The sequence below is a fragment of the Acinonyx jubatus genome, chromosome E2, assembly GCF_027475565.1.
Source record: "Acinonyx jubatus isolate Ajub_Pintada_27869175 chromosome E2, VMU_Ajub_asm_v1.0, whole genome shotgun sequence".
Taxonomy (NCBI): Eukaryota; Metazoa; Chordata; class Mammalia; order Carnivora; family Felidae; genus Acinonyx; species Acinonyx jubatus.
Window position 1 is genome coordinate 3,998,653 of NC_069396.1, and position 20,043 is coordinate 4,018,695.

At 60.3% G+C, this 20,043-nt stretch overlaps 1 protein-coding gene across 7 annotated transcripts in view; it reads right to left on the reverse strand.

Annotated features, from left to right (window-relative positions):
• Positions 1-3,059: 3,059 nt before the first annotated feature.
• The window catches only part of KIAA0513 (KIAA0513 ortholog), a 62,982-nt gene continuing 45,998 nt past the window's right edge, over positions 3,060-20,043 (reverse strand). For 3 of the 7 annotated variants that reach the window (XM_027076326.2, XM_027076327.2, XM_027076328.2), the window contains exons 5-13: positions 19,117-19,187; positions 17,482-17,689; positions 16,678-16,718; positions 16,254-16,332; positions 14,429-14,506; positions 13,209-13,238; positions 10,081-10,161; positions 9,542-9,636; positions 3,060-8,438 (exon numbers count right to left, since the gene is read on the reverse strand). In XM_027076326.2, coding sequence (XP_026932127.1) covers positions 8,389-8,438; positions 9,542-9,636; positions 10,081-10,161; positions 13,209-13,238; positions 14,429-14,506; positions 16,254-16,332; positions 16,678-16,718; positions 17,482-17,689; positions 19,117-19,187 — 733 coding nt within the window. In that variant the 3' untranslated portion in view covers positions 3,060-8,388. Of the gene's footprint in view, positions 8,439-9,541; positions 9,637-10,080; positions 10,162-13,208; positions 13,239-13,718; positions 14,158-14,428; positions 14,507-16,249; positions 16,333-16,677; positions 16,719-17,481; positions 17,690-19,116; positions 19,188-20,043 lie in introns of those variants that run through there. The other 4 variants (XM_053211343.1, XM_027076329.2, XM_053211344.1 and 1 more) reach the window with 4 other exon arrangements.

Sequence of the window (20,043 nt, forward strand, 5' to 3'; positions counted from 1 at the left end):
TTTTTCTCTCCTCCTGATGGAAAGCGAGCTCACCCGCTGCTCGCCAGGGCCACTGGTGCAGGTGCCCGCAGGGGGAGAAGGTGCCGCACGGCTTCCGGGCAGGGGGGGAAGGACTGACCCGGTGAGTGGGAGCCTCGTCCACGCCCGGGCAGAGAGGAGCCGCTGCCTGGGGACAGCGGGACTTTGGGGGGGGGGGGCCAAGCGGCAGGGCCCGGGGGGGGGGGGGGGGCACGCAGCCAGAGCTCACAGGGTCCGAGCGGAAGCCCTGGCTTTTCAGTTGAGCCACGCGGGCCAGAGGGCCTCCGCGCAAACTGCCAGACCCGACGAGGACGCACACGTGGTGCTCGGGGGCGCAGGAGTCCCTCCTGCCCACACCCACGCTGCCCCAGGTCGGCCAGACTCACGGCGGCCCCGATCCAAGTCCAAGAACACACAACCCAGCCGCGTGCGTCTGCCCCCACGGCCAAAGCAGAAGGGGAAAGACCAACGAGCCGGAGGCGACAGGCTCTCGCCACCCAACCACACGCACATCTGCGGCCCCTGGGGCGGGGTGGCGCGGGCGGCAGGGGGAGGCCACCGGGGGGACCCGCCAAGCACGGCGCCACCCCTGGCGGCCGCCCTCACCAGAGCCACGCCGGACACCCACGCCCGCCGCCCACTACTGAGCCCCCCGGGCCCACTGCGTCCTTCCAAGCCTCACCTCTCCGCCGCCGCTGTGTCTTCAACTCCCCCTCCTCCCGCGTCCTCACCCCCTCCTCCCACACGCTCACCTCCTCCTCTCGCGCCCTCGCCTCCTCCTTCCCCAGCTCCTGCCAGCATCCACCCGACACACGAAGCCACGAAGCCCCGGGGCACCTCCACATTGGGGCTCCAGGTCGTGGACGCGGCCCGCACTGTCCCAAACGCGCCTCCCCGGCCGGCGTGACGGCGACCCAGCTCGCTCGGGTCAGCAGGCACGCGGAGACGGGGCGGGGCCGGGAACACGCATGCGCGGGGTGCGGCGGCCGCCCCCTGTCGGCCCTCGGGGGCAGTGCGGGTCGTCCAACCGCTGGCCGAGGGCGGCCAGGGCGCCCGCTGGGTCCCTTATCGCGTTGAAAGTCACGCTGAACGGAGCCACCCATCCCGCCTCTTAGCCAAAGATCGTTAAGGAACAATTCGATGGAAACTGCACGGAATGAAATGAATGCAGCCGCAGACATGACTACGTACACCAAAACGCACTCAAAACTGTCCGCAGATGAATTTCAGATGCAAATCTACAAAAACTCTAGAATAAACACAGAAGAAAATCTACATGACCTTGGGTTTGGTGATGAGTCTCCCACAAGACACCAAAAGACTACCCACCCCCGCACAAAAAGCAGTAACGTGTACTTTTCAAAATGAAGCTTTCCATTCCGTGAAAGACCTTGTTCGGGGACCCGGAAGGCAAGACTGGGAGAAAATATTGGCAAAGCCCGTATCAACAAAGGGTTTGTAGTCAAAATATACGAAGAACCCTCGTAACTCAACGATAAGACAACCAGCCCCACTAAAAACAGGTAAAGGTCTGAACAGACACTTCAGCAGAGAAGACACATCATCACTAGTCACACAAACATAGCTCCAAGCCATGTATCCTTAGGGAATTACAAACCAAAACCTCAGTGACCTAGCACTGCACGCCTTTCAGAATGGCTAAACCCCAAAACAATGCCTATGAGGCTGCCACTCACTGGGGGGTGAGGCTCGGGGAGGCTTCTGTTAAACACAAAATTCAACGGGATAAATTTGAACATCTACTTGGTTTCCTTAAACGGTTCATCAATTCGGTGGCGTCTCCATCCAGAATACAGAGGGGTTCTCCCTCAAATGCGTCGCTGAGGTCAGAGGGAGAGAGGCTACAACCCACAGCAACACCATTCGCAAGCTTCACTCTTTAAATTGTATATTTAGTTTTGTGAATTTTGGCGCATGCGTTGTAAATTTAATCCTACAAAATTTCGACGGGAACGGTTGGTCTTGTTTCTGTCTTTAACAGGTGGGAGCCCTCCGGAGGCACCTCTCCCTGGGTTTGTTTCCCCGTGGGGGTAGCGAAGGGAAGGACGGCCTTGTGCACAGCACCTTTGGTTCTCACAGGACCACCCACGAGAGCTGATAGTTCCTTCCCATTTCATAGATGAAGAAAGCAAGGCTCAAAGAATGATTTAGCGGTTGGTGGGGAGGTTGAACCGGACCTGGCCTCTTGCCCCGGGCCACCCCACCCTGCCCCACGCTCTTCTGGGTCTCTGCTGACCTAACGGGGTCCTTCCCCTTCCACGTACTTGCCTCTGAATCCCACCCTTGGCCTGCTGCTGCTGCAGTGCGAGAGGAAGGAGCTAATTAGCAAAAGAAAGGTGCCTTGCTGACCCTGAGGTCGCATGCTCTGTCTTTCCTGTCCCCTGGGCCAGTTTAGATAAACAGAGGTGGTGCCTCACGTCTGCTGTAAACAACCTTCCACCCAACCCAAACCCCTTACCTGGCACATCTTCAAAACCCCCTTTGCTCCACGCCCATGAGTTAATGTTCCCAATTTCATTGTCTCTCTATGCACGCCCATCACGCTTATAAGCCTTTTGATCCTAATTAAAACGGAGCAAGGACCCTCACTCGGGGCTCTTGTCTCCTCCCGGACATTAGCCTCTCTCGCATTTTTAATCCTGCGTCCCGCTTTCTTGCTGGACAAGCGAGCACTCCAGACCCAGAGCCTACACAGAAGAGCCAGATCAGGATTCCAGCTAGAAGGGGTTCCAGGCATCCCGGAGGCACAGGCTGAGGTCCAGTCCAGGGGGCCACTCCAGCAGACCCCCACGCAGACAAGGCATGGGCTGTCCCTCAGAGGGACGCTCCTCCTCCCATGCTTCCATGGGACGTACGTGCATCTGGACAAGATGCTCGTGCTCAGCGTAAACGAGGAAATCATCTATTTGACCCCAGAAAAGAATGTTTCCTTCCGAAAAGCCACTCATGCCACTGAAAAGATCGCCAATTCTGTAAGGAGTCCTCATGGATACGTGAAAACAAAAATTAGGCAGACCAGCTTTTTTTTTTTTTTTAAAGATAATTTATTTGCATTTCCACCTTCTGACAATCTGAGGTGCGATATAGAGACATATATTTTTTTTCTTCACAGGAAACAGTTTTGATTTTAGCACTGTTCTGAGACCTTCACCCTTGAAACGTCCTCAGCTTTAAAATACTGTTTGTAGGACATCACCCAATGGGACACAGAATTGCGTTAACTCTATCAGCGAGAACGCCCACGGCACTGAACTCTACTTTGGGGCGACTGAAAGGCAAGGTCTGGGTGTGGCGGTGGCAAGTTCAGGTCAGAGACCCGCTGGCCAAAGGAGAAAACACGATGCACACATGTAAACCGTCACCGGAAGCCCCAGTGGAGGCCACGGTTTATAACAAAGGCAGCAGACTGACCGTGTTCTAACACATTTACGTATTTTAAGGGGTTGTGAGTCTACTGTGTGAATTTCTAGCATCTCCTAATAATCAAAGGTTTGGCTTGTCTTTCTCAAGGCGTCTGCAGAAGTGACAGTCCCTGGCTTGCGGGAGGCCTCGCCCAATGCGGTCCCTAGCACAGAGGACATCAGGTCCCCACCCGTCAGAGCTGACGTGTGGGAACAGCGCCCGCGGTGCCTTCTCCTGTCTCCTTTCCTGAGCACATGTCCAGGACCCAGGAGGGAACAGGGACAGTCCCCCAATTCTAGGACTGAGCGGTGGGTCAAGGGGGATTTAATAGGCGGCCCCTTTTGGCTCAAGTGCAACCCCTTCAGGTGCAATTCCGGAGGGTTGCAGGTTACGGCGGGCTCTGCTCTGACTCTGCCTTGTTGAAGCCCTGGATTCTGTAGGCTGAGAGACCCCAACTGTGCAGACACCCTGTGACAGGCCTGTGCGTGGAAGTTACAGGAAGATGGGGCAAACCCAGACCATCCTGTCTTCCAGAAGCAACGAGCTTATCCCTTTCCATTAGTAACCACGAGCCCTGCAATGACAGCACGGCCGTACTTGAATCCTGGGGACACTGGAGTCCCTTGGACACAGCTCGGTGGGGTTCCACGTACGAGCTCTGGTCGACTCGGGGAACACAGGCCAGCACCCAGGAAACAGAGCACGAGGCGCTTCCATCCTCCCCAAGGAGTGTGACTCTCGGGCCCGAGGACAACAAGGGGACCGATGACACCCCGCAGGAGCCAGCCATGGAGAACGTTCTTAGCATCGAGTGTATTTACTGAACGGGGACACCCTGAAAACGACTCCTCTATTTGCTACTTGGTGAACCAACACATCCCTATTCCCAGCCACACGGCGACAAGGATGTATGGGACACGTGGCCCTGTGTGGCTTTGCCCGAGGTCTGGACACTACACGTTGGCCATTAGGGGCGCCTCTAGCCAATATAATTCCCCTTTTGGTGAAACTCATCCCCGAGGGTCCTGAGGAATAAATGATTTACAGGCAGTCGGGGGGGGGGGGGGGGCAGCGGGGACATGGGAACAATGGTTCAGGAGAACTACAAGGCTGGGGGGTGGGAGGGTCCCCCACCTGGCAGCTTGGGCCATGACTAGGAACAGGGAGAGAAGACAGCAGCCTGAGCTGGCCGGGGAGTAGGGGGTGGGGGGGCTCCACCCCTTCCTGAGGCTGGGGCTGGGCTCCCTCCGCTCCGCCCTCCTCCCCCTGGGCCACAGACCCTCCTTCCCAAGCTTCCCCGCTGTTCGGGGCAAAGGGCTCGCGCCACCCCCACCGCCACCCCCGTGGCTCCCCAGGCGTCTGCGGTTTTAGGTAATTTGGTAATGAAGCTGATCTAGCCTCACGGCTCCACCTGGATCCCCCCTAAATAAAAGCCAACCAGTTAGGAAGCTGTGACGTGCAGGAAGGCCAGGCGCGCAGCTGGCGGCCTTGACTTGCGGCTGCGGTCACCGCGGTGAGACGAAGCCGCCTACAGACCCGTTCACGGTGTGAACGCTGTCCTCGTCGCCATCAAGAGCCTGCGACGGCAGGCGCTCTGCGGGACGAGCGACCCACAGAACGCAGTCCGTGGAGGAGCAAACCTCAAGGCTGGGTCTTCTCTCCACGGTAACGAACTCACTGTCTAGCTGGCCTTGGAGAAGTAAGGGGACACGCTGGTTTCAACTCCCAAAAAGGAGGGCAGGGAGAGGCGAGGCGGTCCTCTGACACTCGCCCCGGGTCTCTGGCCTAGCCCCAGCTGGGCGAGCCGGCTGACCTGAATATCCTAGGTTTTAACTTGGGTAGAGAACTCAGGAAACGGACCCTTTGTGGTTCTCCTTTTGGTAACGTAAGAGCTTCTTAGCAACCCCCCCCCCCCTTTTTTGGCAATGAGAAAATCATAGCTGACTCCATTTCACTGTACAAATAACTTAGACGATCAGGGTCTGATACTCCTACCTTTGGTTAAACACACACATGCACACACACAGCAGGCACAATCTGAACGGTAACGGGGCCCCTCTTACACGTCTATCAATATTGCTAAAATTAAAAGCTAAACACATACGAAGCTGCGTCTCAACAACGTCCTGTTTTCCAAGCAGGGACCTTCCTATTTGAGAGGATGAGCCATCCTGGCTCACTGTGGCTCACACACCCACCTCCCCACCCGCCCCTGAGGACAGCCAGTGAAAATCTGAAATGCCACTGAGCCTCCAGGGCTCCTGGCTTTCGACACGGTACCCGCCGGGACGGGAAACTCTCTTCTTGGGCATAATCTGATGCTTTCTGCACGGAGTCTACGGTTCCTGAGTTTACAAGAAGAGCTGTTAGGGCTTTTAGAGCAAAGCGTCCGTGTGTGTGCACGCCCTGTTCACACGCTGGGACCTTTGACAGCGTCCCCCGTCCGTCTGCTCTGGCCGGGCCCCGGAGGGAAGAGACCGCATTACAGGGATAGAGGAAAACCGTGGTGGGGCGGGCAGCCTGCCGGCCTGCTTTCTAGGTGACGATGGCCAGAGGCACCGGAGGGCACAATGCCACCACCAGGAGACGGCATCATGCACTCTGAGGAGGACCCAGGTCTCTGGCAGGGTCTGAGCAATGCCGGGGTCAGACCCGTAGGGACAAGGAGTGGAGGGTTGGCGGGGGGGGGGGGGGGGGGGGACCCAAGCAACCCTTGCTTTCACCTTCAAGGGCTATTTCAAGAGGCCTATGTGGGCGGGGGGGACCTCAAGACCATTTCTGAAGCTAAAGTGCTTGGAAAAGCCCAAAGCAGTCAAAGCTACATCTCCTTCCACAGGCAGCGTGGTCCTGCGGGCCCTACCCCAGGGGGAGTATTCCACGTCGCGCCCCCCAGCACGCTGGGAAGTCTCAGAACCCACTTTTCTGCCTCCAGAAATCAGACCAAACTTCTATACAAAAATCTTATATATACAGGGAGAAGTCTTCTGTGCACCTTAGAATAAAGCAACGCGTTTCAACTACTAAGAGATGACTGATGAAGCCAACGGCACGGCAGCTAAAGGGAGAGCCTTGCGGGGGGCCTCGGACAGACCCCTCTGTGTGGCCCTGATTCTGCACATGGGGAGGGGAGCACAGCACGTCCAGGGGGCGTGGTGGAGCGGCTCAGCAGGGGACCCATCATCTGAAGCAGGCACTGGAGGGGCCCACACACCCATTCATCTGACCTTAGTTCTGGAAATGCATTCCGTGGAGGCATGCACCAGCCCTGGGGCCCAACACTGGCTGGGGGGTCGGGGGACCTCCAGTCTGTGTGACCTGTCCCAGCAACAGGGCTGTGCTTTGTTTGGTGACACTGCCAGACCGGCTGCTGTCACACACACACACGAAGCCATCATAAAAACGAACTGAGTTTCGGGACCCGGTCTTTGGCTGGCAACGTTGCTCAGATCATACCAAGCCTCCCATTGCCTCTCCCGTCATCCCCAAGATGCGCGTGCAACAGCTCAGACGACGCGTGCTCGTCTCTGGAACATTCCAAGGAGGCATCCCATGAGGGAAAGCGTTCCGGCACTGGCCGGGTGGGTGACTACAAGGCATGTATTTGCTGCGCTTGAGAGGAGACCGCAAGAGTTGAGGAGGTAGAGGGGGGGACACAGGAGGGGAGGACGTGGGGAAAGGAGAGAGCCCGCCAGGCCCACTTCAAGGTCAGTGCCCAAGAGGGGCGGGCGGAGGCAGAGGGATCCAGACTGATGGCCACTTTCACGCCGGGGGAGCCGCAGGCCGGACGCCTGCCATCAGGGGTCAGTCCTCGCGGGACGCCTGCCATCAGGGGTCAGCCCTCGCGGGTCACCCCTCACAGGGGTCAGTCACTCCCCCGCTGTGCCTGGCACAAACCCGGGGAGAAGAGCCGTGGTTCCCAGACACCAGATGGGAGACGAGGGGGCGGCTGCAGAGTCTGCAGGAAAGAGGTCACACGGCGTGCGAGCTAAGGAGCCTCACACCTGCCACCAGAAGCCGCCCCTGCCCGGCTGTCGGTAACACTGGCACAGATTTCTCCATCATCTCTGTCTGCTTTCGGAGAGCGTGGTGGTCTCGCGGCCGCCAGAGAAACCTCTCTTTTCTGGGTCTCTTCACGGGACACACAGCCCATGCTTCCCCCAGGGAGCGAGCGGCAGAACCTTCTCTGCTTCAGAAGGAAGCCGTCGGCCGAGCAGGCACGCTGCAGACACGTCCGTGCTGGTGTGGCTCTAACACAGCCGCGCAGAGCCTGCGAGGTCCCCAGGGTGCCCACAGCCCTGACCGGGCCTCCCACAGCCAGGGAAGAAGGTCCTGGCGCGGCTCTCCCTCCCTCCCTAAAACAGGAAGGGTCTCTTTCCTCCTGGAGCTTCCTGTGACTCCAGTTCCCGTCACACGGTGGGGACCCGACAGAGAGGCGGCGGGAGCCCCGGACCCACCTGGCCCGCCCTGAGAGACCCACGGCCCCCTCGGCCCCCCCCCCACTGTGGGAGCACCCCCTACCCCGTCCCACTGCTGAAGAAAAGGCTCCCAGATGGTCGCCAGTGACTGCCCGGGGTCACTGGCCAGCTCGTGAGGTCCTTCTCTGCATCCGCATGTGCACCCCACCCTCTCTCTCTCTCCTGCTCGTCCGCTTGGTCCTATGTCACAGGCCTGACACTCAGGAGTACGGACAGTCACCTTGGATTTAGCCATGTAACCCCAGGGACGCTTTGGCATGTGGATGGGGGGAGCATTCAAGGCAGAGGGTGGGTGGGGAGGTCGGGCAACCAGATTCTTCTAACTGCTAGTTCTAGAGCAGCGTGGAGTGGCTCTGGGTGCTGCTGATGTCATGCAGGGTCATCGGGTGGGGTGGCAGCCAGTCGCTGGCCCAGGAGAGTGGCGGGTACCCTCAGTCCTCCTGGGGGGGTGCCTCGGGCGACCTCCCGTGGCCTACTCAGCGGTCATCTGCTCGATGTGGTCGCTCAGCAGCTTGTACTGCTCTGCAGGAGAAAACAACGTTAATTCTCGGAAGAAAGACGTCGACACGGGCAGGGAGGTCCTGCCCCCCTCATCGACCAAGCAGGATCTCGCCAGGAACGGCGAACACTGGCTTCTGAAGACGGGCAGGGCCACCGAGCCCTCGGCGGCCAGCACACTGCACGTCTGGCTCCTGGAAGGGGGCTTCTCGGAAAGCGGGTGCCTCTCCTCGTGGAAATGACGTGAGGCCGGGGAAGGCACCGTGCTGCTGGACACCGGGGCACCCAGGCCCGAGTCCCACCCACCGCACAGCGCTGCCTGGCGGGCAGGGGCCAGTGCGCTTGCCCAGCCCCGTGGGGCTGATGACAACATTCCGGGACGTTCCAGGGAAGCACTGGGCATTCTCCTGCCTCCTCAGGCCACTCCTCTGTGGCCCCTTTAATTTGGTGCAGGATGGAGGGCTTTTGTTTTTGTTTTTGTTTTAAAGAATACCGGGTGAATCCAAATTCGTCTAAGTACTTAAGTGGAAGGCTTTTTAGGCCACGAGGGAAAGTTTTGGTAGCCGGTGGGATGACCCACAGAGGCTGTCTGCACTAGTGGATTAGGGGAGCAGACATGTACCGTAGCCTCTTTCGTGACAGAGGTCAGAGCTTCTAGAGAAACCTCGAGACCCCCTAAGCCCGCCCCCGCCTTCTCTGCCTGTCCCCATACCTCTCATGGCAGTGTGGCTCAAGAAACAAAACCGGGCATACGGTGGCCGCTTAGGGGAGGCAACTCAGGGTCGGAGCTTGGCCACGGTCAAGTTCAGAGTCCGAGCGCCAGGTTACGTCTTGGTCTTTGGCGCTGTTCGTAAACACTGAGCTGGTAAGCGCCCCCCGCCCCGACCCCAGCCCACCCCACCCCACCCTGGCCAGTCCTGCTTAGCAGAAGTGGGTTTCCCGATGCAATGACAAGTGTCCCATGCATCTGCACAGACAGGAGAACAGGACCGGTGAACCTGCCAGACAGTTTAGCACATTTCTAATTGAAACAGCGGCAATGCTTTGAGCGGGGTGGGAAACTCCCAGCAGGCAGAGCGTTTGTTCCTAAAACCTGATGCCCCCGCCTGCCTCCGGCCCCCGCTCACCCTCGTCCAGATTGCCGATCACCGCCTGCTTCTTCAGGAAGTCGCTGCACAGCTTTTGGTTCAGTCCGAACGCCAGCATGTTGTGAGTGAACGTGCTGGGGGGAAACACCCGTGAGCTAGCACCCTTCCTGTTCCCCGGGGAGGAGGGGGAGCCGGGGCCCGACACGCAGCCCCCCTGAAGGTGCTAGAAGCGAGACTCAGCGGTGGCGTCCCCGGCCAGCCGGCACCCTCACCGCGAGGCTGGGGTTAGGAGGTGCGTTCACTAGGAACCGGAATCCAGCCTCGGTGTCACTCGTCGTGTGCTTTCGAGCCATTTGAGGACACGCAGCTACGACGGCGTGGTGTCACGGAGGCGTGACGCCGTCGGGGACGGCACCCCCTCTGCCAAGCGTCTCCTCTGGGGGCCCCTTGTCACCGCAGCTGGGCGCCACGAGGGCGGGTCTTCCCGCAGGAGAGAAGCCCAGCTCGGCCCCGCCCGCCCCCACTCAAGTCAGGGTCCCCCCGGGGTCCCGGGTGGGGTGGCCGTCCCGGGCCCTCACCCCAGCTGCCCGAAGGTGATGTTCTCGTTGAAGCGCAGGCTGTCGTCTCTCTCCTCCTGGGTCATGTGACACCACTTCTCCCTGAAAGCACAGGGGACAGGAGAGGGTCTCAGGACCCCATCGCATCCCCAGACGCTCGCCCCCTGCCCTGGTCTACACGTGCTGCCGGTGCCCGGGCGCGGCCTCCCTGACACGCACAGGGAGCCCCGTCCCCAAAGAGCCGCTTGCTCTGCGTGCGCGTGACACCTGCCCGGGGAGCCCAAACACACACTTAATCGCCTCGTCCTTCCCGGGACGAGGAGACCCCAAAGCTCACACGCTTTCCACTGACCCAGAGGGGACGTGTGCTTGGTGCTCGCCCACAACGTTCTCTAGGAGACGAGAACACCCCCCTCCATACCCTTCTCCGTGGTTCAAGGATGGGAGGTCCCGGGCCCATCCGACAGGCAGAGAGATGGGCAGAGGGGACAGGGCCCTACCGGCGCCCCGGGGGAGCGGGCGTACAGAACCCATCGGGGAGGCTCGCAGGCTGGCGCCACGTCTCCAGGCCTCCCTGGCTCTTTGGTGAGGCCCGCACAGCCTCTCGTGGCCAGGAGGCCCGGGGAGCAGGGGAGGCTGGACGCGCCGAAGGCCACGCTGCCCTGTTAGGCGGGGTCTTGGCGCTGCTGCCTTTCCCTGCCCTGGCTTCCACGTGGCCAAGGTCTAGGCTCCATGCCCCTCCCCAGAGCACACAGATAAGAGCCCGGTCTGTCGGGGGCCCCCGCACACCGTCCCCCACGACCACCGTGAAGAGGCGCTAGGCCTCCGGCACCAAGCGAGAGAGGAACGCGGTGTGCGTGTGGCTGCGCACGCGGAGGCCTGAGGACGGAACCACCCGTCCCGTGTGGGGGCACAGACAGCAGCCCGCACAGCGTCCGGCGTGGGGAGGGGGTTCTCTGGGCGGCATTAGTCCTGTGTCGCGACTGAGAACCGTCTCCAGCAGCTCTCTGCCGTGTGCCGTCTCCCCCTCCCCTGGCGGGGCGCCCCTGTCTCCAGGGGACCGGGGTCCGTTCCGCCCCGGCACGGACCGCTCCGTGCCCGGCCCCTCGGGCTGCCGGCAGGGGCAGATGCGTCTGTGGAGGAGACGCGCGTTTAAGCCCATTTCCCCTTAAAACTTAAGCTCTGGGTGATGAGTCTGACTCGACCAAGGTTAGGAGAGAGAAAGAAGCGGAGGGAGAGAAGAGGCGGAGTGAGGGAGTGAGGGGTGGGGGCAATGGAGAAGCCAAAGGAAGAGCAAAAGAACCAAGAACATCGAATCTTCACTGCTCCCCACCCGCCGGGCCCAGGGCCACTCCGGTCGCTGCGGCTTAGTGGGAGGCCACAGGACATCAGGGGCACGAGAGCCGTGAGGGGCGGGGTCACTCCCCGTCTCCTCGTGCCGGTGACAGGACGCCCATGAAGAAACCCAGAATATGCTTCCAGGCATGACGCTCATCCCATCCCGTTCTCCTTCCCACCCTTTCCCTCCAGTGGTTACCCTTAGGATTGTCCAGGCCCACAAATCCCCATTCCGCCACCGGGCCTGCCGTGTACAGTTGCACAGGCTGTGCAGTGCACAACCCCACACCATGTAGGAATGACGCAGGGGCTCTGACCCTCCTGACCTGGATGCAAAGGTGATTCTTTTTGCCATGGCTAGGGCTAGAGGTGGGACATTTCATCTGACCTCTGAAGAACGAGGTGGGAGGTCATTAGCAATCCACTCATCAGGTGACGCCCGCAGTCAAACCAATTCCTTACAACGGAGTTCAACACCCAGTGCTGGTCGAGGTCTCACAGCACACGGAGGGCAGAGCGTGTGTCTAAACTGGCACAGTGGGAATTTGGAGGTGAGCAACAGACACCTTTGGAAAAGGAGGCTTTTCCGCCTCGGAGTATCATCAGCCGAGTTTACCAGAAAGCAGATGGAATGCTGGAGGCAGCAGGTTGCCCAGGGACCCAGAGCCCACCCTCCCACCCCGATCTCGAAGGAACACTCGCCCTTCGTCCGGGCGAGGCCCGGGGCGTGTGTGTGCGGTGGGGGCGGGGGACTGGTCCTAGATGCGTGGGGTCCGACCACGTCCGCTCTGGGTGAGAGGGCCCAGGGGGCCCGGAGGCCGGCATCCCCTTGTGGGCTCCGTGCCGACCAGTCTGGAGGTGGCCGGGATGTTCCAGCCCTGCTGGGCCTCAGGCGCGGTGCTAAGAAGCCTTGCCCTCGGGAGGCCGTGGCTAGTCGCGCCCCCACCCACAGAGACTGTGGGAGTGCGGGGGGCTTTGTCCTAATGGGGGCATCCCAAGCCCAAGTGCTTCTTTTAGAGCCATCATAAGGCTGCCCAAGAAACAAGATTTCTCATAAAACAATAAGCACTAAAAATACATCACCGATTAAAGGAAGCACACTTTGGGAAGTTTCCAGCAAAGAAACAATCATTGTATCAGAAACCGTATTTTGAAGAGGCAGGCCTTTCACTCTGAAAATATATTACAAAACATCTCTGACAAATACGGAAGTCAAACGATTCAAGTCAGACCCCACTGTGGCTCGAAGGAAGCAGCCCTGTTCTAGGCCTTTCTCTTCAGGGACCCCCCCCCCCCCCACACACACGCACACACAGACTCCATGCCGCACGGTGGCAGGGAAGGAGGGGGCGGCTGTCCTCCCTCCCTGACCCTCGAGCCTGTCCCAGGGGCAGGGGTGGCCCCTGCACACCTGGGCGCCTGGCCACGGAGAGGCAGGCGCTCCGCACCATCCATGGCTTCAAGCCGGGACCGGGTTCCCCGGCGTGAAGTCAAGGCGGGGGGCTCGAGGGCGGCTTAGGAAGGGCCGGAGTGGCCAGGGCAAGGCTGGAGTCGCACAGAATCGGACTTCGCGGCTCACTCTCTGGACCGACCCCGGGCCTTCTGGGGTCTCGAGTGCCCTATCTGTTTCCTCTTCCTGGTGCTCTGTCCTCTGCGACCTCCCACCCGTCGCCCGGCCTGTCCCAGGGCCGGGCGTGCCCCCGAGTCTGGGCTCCGCCCCCCGCGGCAGCTAGCGGGCAGCTCCCGCCCTGAGGCGGCCCTGGCGGGGACCCCGGCCCTGTTAACATGAACAAAGTCACGTGGACACACACCTCTTCTTCTCCTCCTCTCCAGCATCCCCTCTGGAGCGGCAGCAGAAACAGGTAAACAGAGGAACATGTCAAAGTCATGCAAGATATGTGGATGGAAAAAAGAGAACAGCGAAAGGGGAGCGTTATTACAGGCAGAAACAGAGAGACGCAGAGAGACGGGGTACTCGAGACCGTTCGTCCGCTGGGGGCCCGACAGCTACACAAGCGGCAAGAGGAGACCCCGTCCGCCTACAAGCATCTAAGCATTTCCTGCAGCCTGGCTTCCTGGCAGAGCGTGGAATTCTCTCTCTAGAATCTCCCGGATGGTTCCAGCATCTCCCCGCTCGGCGTGCTCCCTCCGCCTCCCTCGGGAAAGGCAGCCGCAGCACGCCGCAGGCCACCCCGCCCCGTCAAGGTGAGCTGCCCCCCAAAAAGAAAGGCTGCACTTGGGATCCCCCCGGTGCTAGCGGACCGGTCTTAAACGGCACGCACGTGCTCCCTCCCGCCAGGGAGAGTGACTGGGGGGGGGGGGGTCTCCCCCGGTTAGAGAGGTTCAGGGGCTTCAGGGTCCCATGACTGGGGAGGGGGCCAATAAGGGGACGCGGGACGGGGAGGGCTCCGCCGCACTTTCCTGCCCAGCCGCCATACACAGTGGGCAATGTTGGCTCGCTGTGGCCAGAGAGGCAGTGACCTCCGGCCTCGGTGCCTCCGTGGAATGGTTTACAAAAGGGGTCTCCTGACGTGGCAAGACCACCCTCGGGGACGCTGGGGAGGTCTGTTCAGGCTGCAGACCAGAGGTGCAAGCTGAACGTAGCAGCTGTGTCTCCAGACATCAGCTCTCTGAGCAGAGTCCGCGGCGGGGGCGGCCAGCCCTGTGCCCCACGGTCCTGTGGCCGCGGTTCGTGCTCAGGATTCTGATTTCTTACAGCGACAGGCAGAGCGGAGCCTGGGGGGTCCCGATGGTTTCATTCTGGGGGAGTAGGCGGTTTTTAGGAGGGTCAGGGCAAGTCATGCCAGAGCCCAGGGCAGAAAGCGCTCATGCAAGCCGCGGACCCCCACCCACGAAGCTGTGCGTGCCCAGGACCCTCCAGGCAGCTTGCAGGGCACCGGGGTCAGAAGGAGCTGAATGAGACACAGACGCCATGGACTCAGCCATCCTGCTTTCCTCTTCAGAAACCGGAAAACAAAGCCACTCCCTGGTCCTCTCCCCCAAGGCGAAGCGAGCCCAGGCGTTGCCCTACCTGGTGGTGGGAGACCGTTTTCTCCTCTCACAGTGCACAGCGTCAAAGAAAGCCGCGTTCCAGAACCTCAGCGTGTGCCTGCGAGACAGAGGTGTGCGTAAGTCCTCTCCGGGGAGGGCTGGGAGGCGGGTCTCAGCACACGGGAGGGGTAAGGACGCAGTGTCCCACATCTGTAGGGGTTTCTGATGAGCCTCAGACGCGGAGCAGAGAAGAAAAAAAACGAGCATCCGCCTTTGTCCCAAACCGAGGTGGCGCTCCTGGCTTCCGGCCAAGGGTCACGACAGCACCTGCAACCCCTCTCCCAGGACAAAGGCGCAACGCGGGCGGTGTGGGGGCAGGACGGCGGCCGGGTGGGCGAATCCTGCATCCATCGGGCCAGAGCTGAAGTTACCACCCGCGGGGCACGGACGAAGGCCGTCTTCCGCTTCTCCACCCGCGCTGGGCCTCCCAGAGGAAGCGGGGCATTTGGGGGGCACCTGCTGCCTTAGGTCAGGGTCTAGTAACATAAATGGGAACCCGGCACCGACAGGCCATGTGCAGAGAACAGACACGTTCCCAGGGACACACGAGTCAGAAACGTTCTCCTTGAAGAACTATGCGTAGGGCGTGTGGGCCAAATCCGGCCACTGCCCCTGTTGGTGTCAGTCAGGTTCTACCGGAACACAGCCGTGCCCGGGCACATTGTCCGTGGCGGCTTTTGCACAGCAACAGCGGAGTTGATTACTTGCCCGCAAAGCCTGAAATTTTTGTCGCTTGGCCCCTTCTAGAACGGGGTGCCAAGCCCGCTGCAGGTGATAAGACAGCAGCCGAGTCGCAGCCCAGAAGGCCCGCGACAGAGCCCCGGACAGGTGTGACGTGGCCGGTAGCTTCTCCCTGCTTCCGTGGAACCTGGCCACGCTCCTGTGCCAAGTTCTCCCGGGGCCACACGGTGGTCTTCGAGGGAGGGGCGCGTGGGACACCCCGAGGGCTCTAGGTGCTGCCTCTCTGCCCGCTTGTGAGTGAACACAACCCAGGGACGGGAGGCTCCGGAGGGACTACAGCAGCACAAGAGGTCAAACAGAGCAAATGACAGAGGGCAAGGTTTCCCCTGACCACCGGTCTCTCGTTGTAATGATGACTTTCGTCTCTACACGTACGGAGGAAATAGCTTTACTGGGATAGAAGTCACATACCGTGAACTCAGTCTTTTAAAGCAGACAGTTTCACAGTTTCTAGTGTATTTGGAGTTGTGCCACCATGACCACTAGCTACTTCCAGAACACTCCTCATGCCCCGTCCGGCACCCCCGTCCCCATTAGCAGCCTCTCCCCTCCCCCTACTCACCTACACTGCCTCCGGGGACGTGCCTGACCTGAACCGTCTCCTACAAACGGCATCAAACACCAGCTGGTCTCTTCCATCTGGCTTCGTCACCGGGCTAACTATTTTCCAGGTTTCCCCACGCTGTCACCTGTCAGTGACTCTTTACGTGGCTGAATACCGCGTGTCGCATTTCGCGTGTCCACGTGTGGACACTTGGGCCCGCTCCACCCTTCGGCTATCACACACCCATGTGCGTAAGGTTTGCCTTGAGGACCCATCTTGGCTTGTTCTGAGCACACCGTCGCTCACTGGGTGACTCGACGCGTAACACTTTGGGGAACTGCCAGGCCGTTCTACACGGCGGGCGGCCCGGTTTACATTCCCACCGGCGCCGGAGGAGGGTTCTGATCTCCCCGTGGCCTCACAGACACCTGCCGCTGTTCGCCTTTTTGATTGTGGCCCCCCTGGCGGGCAGTGACCGCGGTTTCTGGGGGAGACAACGGTGCCGGGGCTGCGGCCTTACCAGATGGGCTGCTGCTTCAGGTGCGTGTACAGGTAGATCTTTTCCCCCTTCCTCTCTTCCTCCGGGCTGCACACGGTCACTGCGGGGCGGGAGGCCAGGGTGAGAAAGGCCGACCATGGCTCTGGCTGCAGCCACGCGTTGGTGAGCCCCTCGGGGACCCTCCCGGACAGGGAGTTTGGTTCCTGAGTCCTCTCCCCAGAGAGGCTTTCCCCAGAAGTCCAACACGAAATGACCGACCGGGTGGAGAGAAGTCAGGGGTCACGCGCGGCATCATATGCTGCCGGGGGGGGGGGGGGGGGGAGGGAGGGGGAAGGGGCCCAGATATTCACGGGCCACTCGGTGGGGCTACTAATGCCCAGTGGCCGGGTCACAGGACCAGGGGCGCTGTGGTGGCCACACCCGGGCCCCCGCCGGGAGCACTCACCGGTCTTCTGCGGCTTCTCCTTGGGCTTGCTCTCCTCCTCCCTGGGGGAGAGACACCACAGCGGTGACAAAGTGACCCCCTGCACATTTTCTCAGCTCTACACTGCTGAGCCCGGATTATGTCTTGTAAGCGATGGGTACATTTACTGCGACTGTCTCTGAAAAAGTGTCATTAAAGCAACGCTACGTTTACCAATTGCCAATCTTCCGGAATTAAGATGTGGCATTTAGGCTACCTTGCCCCGTTTTCTCTGAATCCAAAGCTGCCTGCACCAGACGAGGAACGGAGCCAAGTCATGGTGGAAACCCGCCATCGGAGGTGACAGTGGGGACTGCAGGGGGTGGGCGGGCACCGGGAACCCGGGCCCTCTCTTGCTGACGTGCCCCCTTTCCTGGCAGGTCTTCACTTTGACACCCCGTTCTCAAGTGTCCCGACCCAGAAGGCTCCCAAGCTCCTTTGGGAGAACAGCTGTCCCGGGGACAGTGGTCTCTCCACCGCCCGCTGACCCTCACCACGGGGCTTGTGATCCCGCTCCTGCCCTCAGGCAGTTTCCACACGCTCCCCATCAGTCCCCCAGGGGACACCCCTGCCCAGCAGCCAACCCAATGGCATTTGCAAAGCACAGAAAAGTCGGGGTGAGGACTCACACGGGGCCGGCCGCCACGCTTCCTGGGAGCGGCTGGCAGGCCCCCAAGGTCACCAGACCCCCCCTGCCAGGCCAGGGCCTCCCCGCCACCGCCACTGGCGGGCCGAACGCGCCCTCTGCCGTGGGTCCCAGAGGGACGCACACCCGGCGACACCTACTCTGGTTTCCTGACCAGGGGTCCCTTCAGCTTGGTCTCCAGCCCCCCGAAGAAGCCCTTGACGTTCTCCGTCTTGGCCGACGTGTTCTTCAGCAGCCGCTCGGCGATGTCCTTCTTCTCTGCCAGCCAGCTGTTGGCGGACTTGAGGTAGGAGTCGATGCTCCCCGCGGGTTTCTCCTTGGACTCGGGGGGCAGCAGCTGCGGCTTGCCTGGAGGGGGGAGAGGCGGGAGGGGGCAGGGATGGAACCACACTGCGTGGCAGGAGCCGTTCTGTGGCGGCGGCCGCGACACGCAAAGGCCCCCAGACGCCCGGGAAGGCGGAGGGTGACGCCTACTGTGTACGAGAGGGCAGCCAGGCGCACAGGGGCTAAAAGAAACAGGTGAGGAGCCAGCCCCGAAGAAGCTGGAGGGCCTGAAGCAGGAGCGTGGCTTCCCGGGAGACGACGGTAAATAGGCCAAGGCCCCCTGCAGCAAAGGGTCTCCTGCAGGACACGGCGCCCCCTACAGGCAGAGGGTCTACCCTAGGTCAAGGCGCCCCCTACAGGTCAATAGGTCTCCTGCAGGTCAAGGCATCCCCTACAGGCAAAGGGTCCAGTCGAGGTCAAGGCGCCCCCTACAGGCCAAAGGGTCTCCTCTGAGTCAAGCTGCCCCCTTCAGGTCAAGGCACGCCTATAGATCAAGACCCTACCTCAGTCAAAGATACCCACTTTGGGGCAAAGTGCCCCCTCAGGCTAAGGTGCTGAGTGTCCCCTACTAATGTAAGCTGCTCTGTGCACAGATGTGACTCAGACGAGCCGCGTCCGCTGTTCTTTGAGAAGGAGGAGCCACGGTTTGGACCAGGGGATCCCATGGATGGAGGGCCTGCCCAGTGCTGGCCCGGCCTCGAGCGGAGGCCGCCTGACCAGCTGTCGCCAGCAGAAGCGACGCATGGCGAGGATGGGCAGCTGGGAGCGGAGAGAGGGCGGAGCCACGCTGCAGAGGACGTGGGGTTACAGCACGAGAGCAGACCCGTGTGTCCTGGGGGGGTGGGAAGGGAGGCCAGGCTTAGCGCTGCCCTGACCCGGCTCTGGTCCACACACAGGCCCCAAGTGGCCTTCTGCCTACGGCGGCCTGACGAGTCCCTCTGTCATGCCCAAGGAACTTCACACAGGGAGCCTCGAGCTCCGGTTACCAGAAAGTTCCAGCGCAATGAGCCAGAAGAGCTGTCAGATCTCGGGATGAAGAAGAACCCACACTCTTCGTGAGGGCCTCTCCAGCCCACACCCAGGGACGCTTTCCTCCCTAAGACCCTGGCCCGCTCCCCCCATCTCTCTTCAACAGCCATCCACCTCACATTTTGCTAAAACATGAAACTGATGTCCTCACATCCTGCTATTCCCGAATAGCAACGTCCCGCCAAACGAACTTATTCTCTCTCCTCCGAGCTGCTGGGTGGTCTCCTCCCTACCATGACCCACGACACAGACCGCGTCTTCTCCTGTTTTAGGAATCTCACTCATCAGGTGCTGTTGTTTTCTGGAAGCCTCACGCCTTTGCCTTTAACCGGGAGGAAACCCTCACTTGCTGTCACGTTACAGGTTGACAAGTCTGGGGTCTCCACGTTTGTCCCCACGGCCGCCGCGTCCCTGGGCCTTACCGATGTGGTAGTAGGTGAAGCACATGGTCATGAGGTTCTTGGCAGGCCCGAAGTCGTCCATCTGGTGGCACCTGATACGGGAAACAAGGCTGACTGAGTAAAAAATTGTTGTGCCCGGTTTTCTCCCTGCAAGTTCATGAAACAAGACCTCGACGTTTTGTAAGCACGTCCAAATTAATACTTCACTCCCCAGATGCTATGGAGAGGCAACAAAGATAATCCTCAATTAGGTGAGTTACCCACGGGCACACAGCTGGGGACAGCTGTGATCCTGGGCGGGAAGGCGTTCCTGGCCTCTCCCTCAGCCTGGCCTCCCTCCCTTCGAGGCAGAACAGGAAAGGCTCAGGACGCTTAATCCTACACACAGGAGCAGCACTAGGACTGGAAGTTGGGACTCGGGTCTCAGGCCAAAACCACTGGCCCCAGGCCATGCGGCCCTCCAGCCCCTAGTTCTCAGGAATCAGCAGTGAGTTAGAGGGTCCATGCTGTCCGTGGTTTTCGGTTACATCAGAACTGAAGTTACAGACACTGAAGTTCCTGAGTTAGGTCGGAATCACCGCGAGGGCAGTTAAGATGTGGACTACTGGGCCCACCCCCAGAGTCTGGTTGTGTGGGCCTGGGGCAGTTGGCCTAAGAACTTGCATTTCTAACATACTGCCTTGTGAAGCTGATGTTCTGATGCTCCTGGGCCCCGGGACAGCACTTTGAGAACCACTGGGAATATGAATATCTCCCTGCCCTATGTCACTTGCTGAAAAATCTAATCAGTATACACAAGAACCTTTCTATACTCAAAAATGTTCTCCAGATGTAAAGGATTATCGTTATTGTATTGTTCTTACTATGTTAAGATGTATGAGCTACACAGAGGTCCGGTCAACTCAGCAAGCGAAAGGGGGGGGGGCGGGAAATCTTCAAACAGGGGCC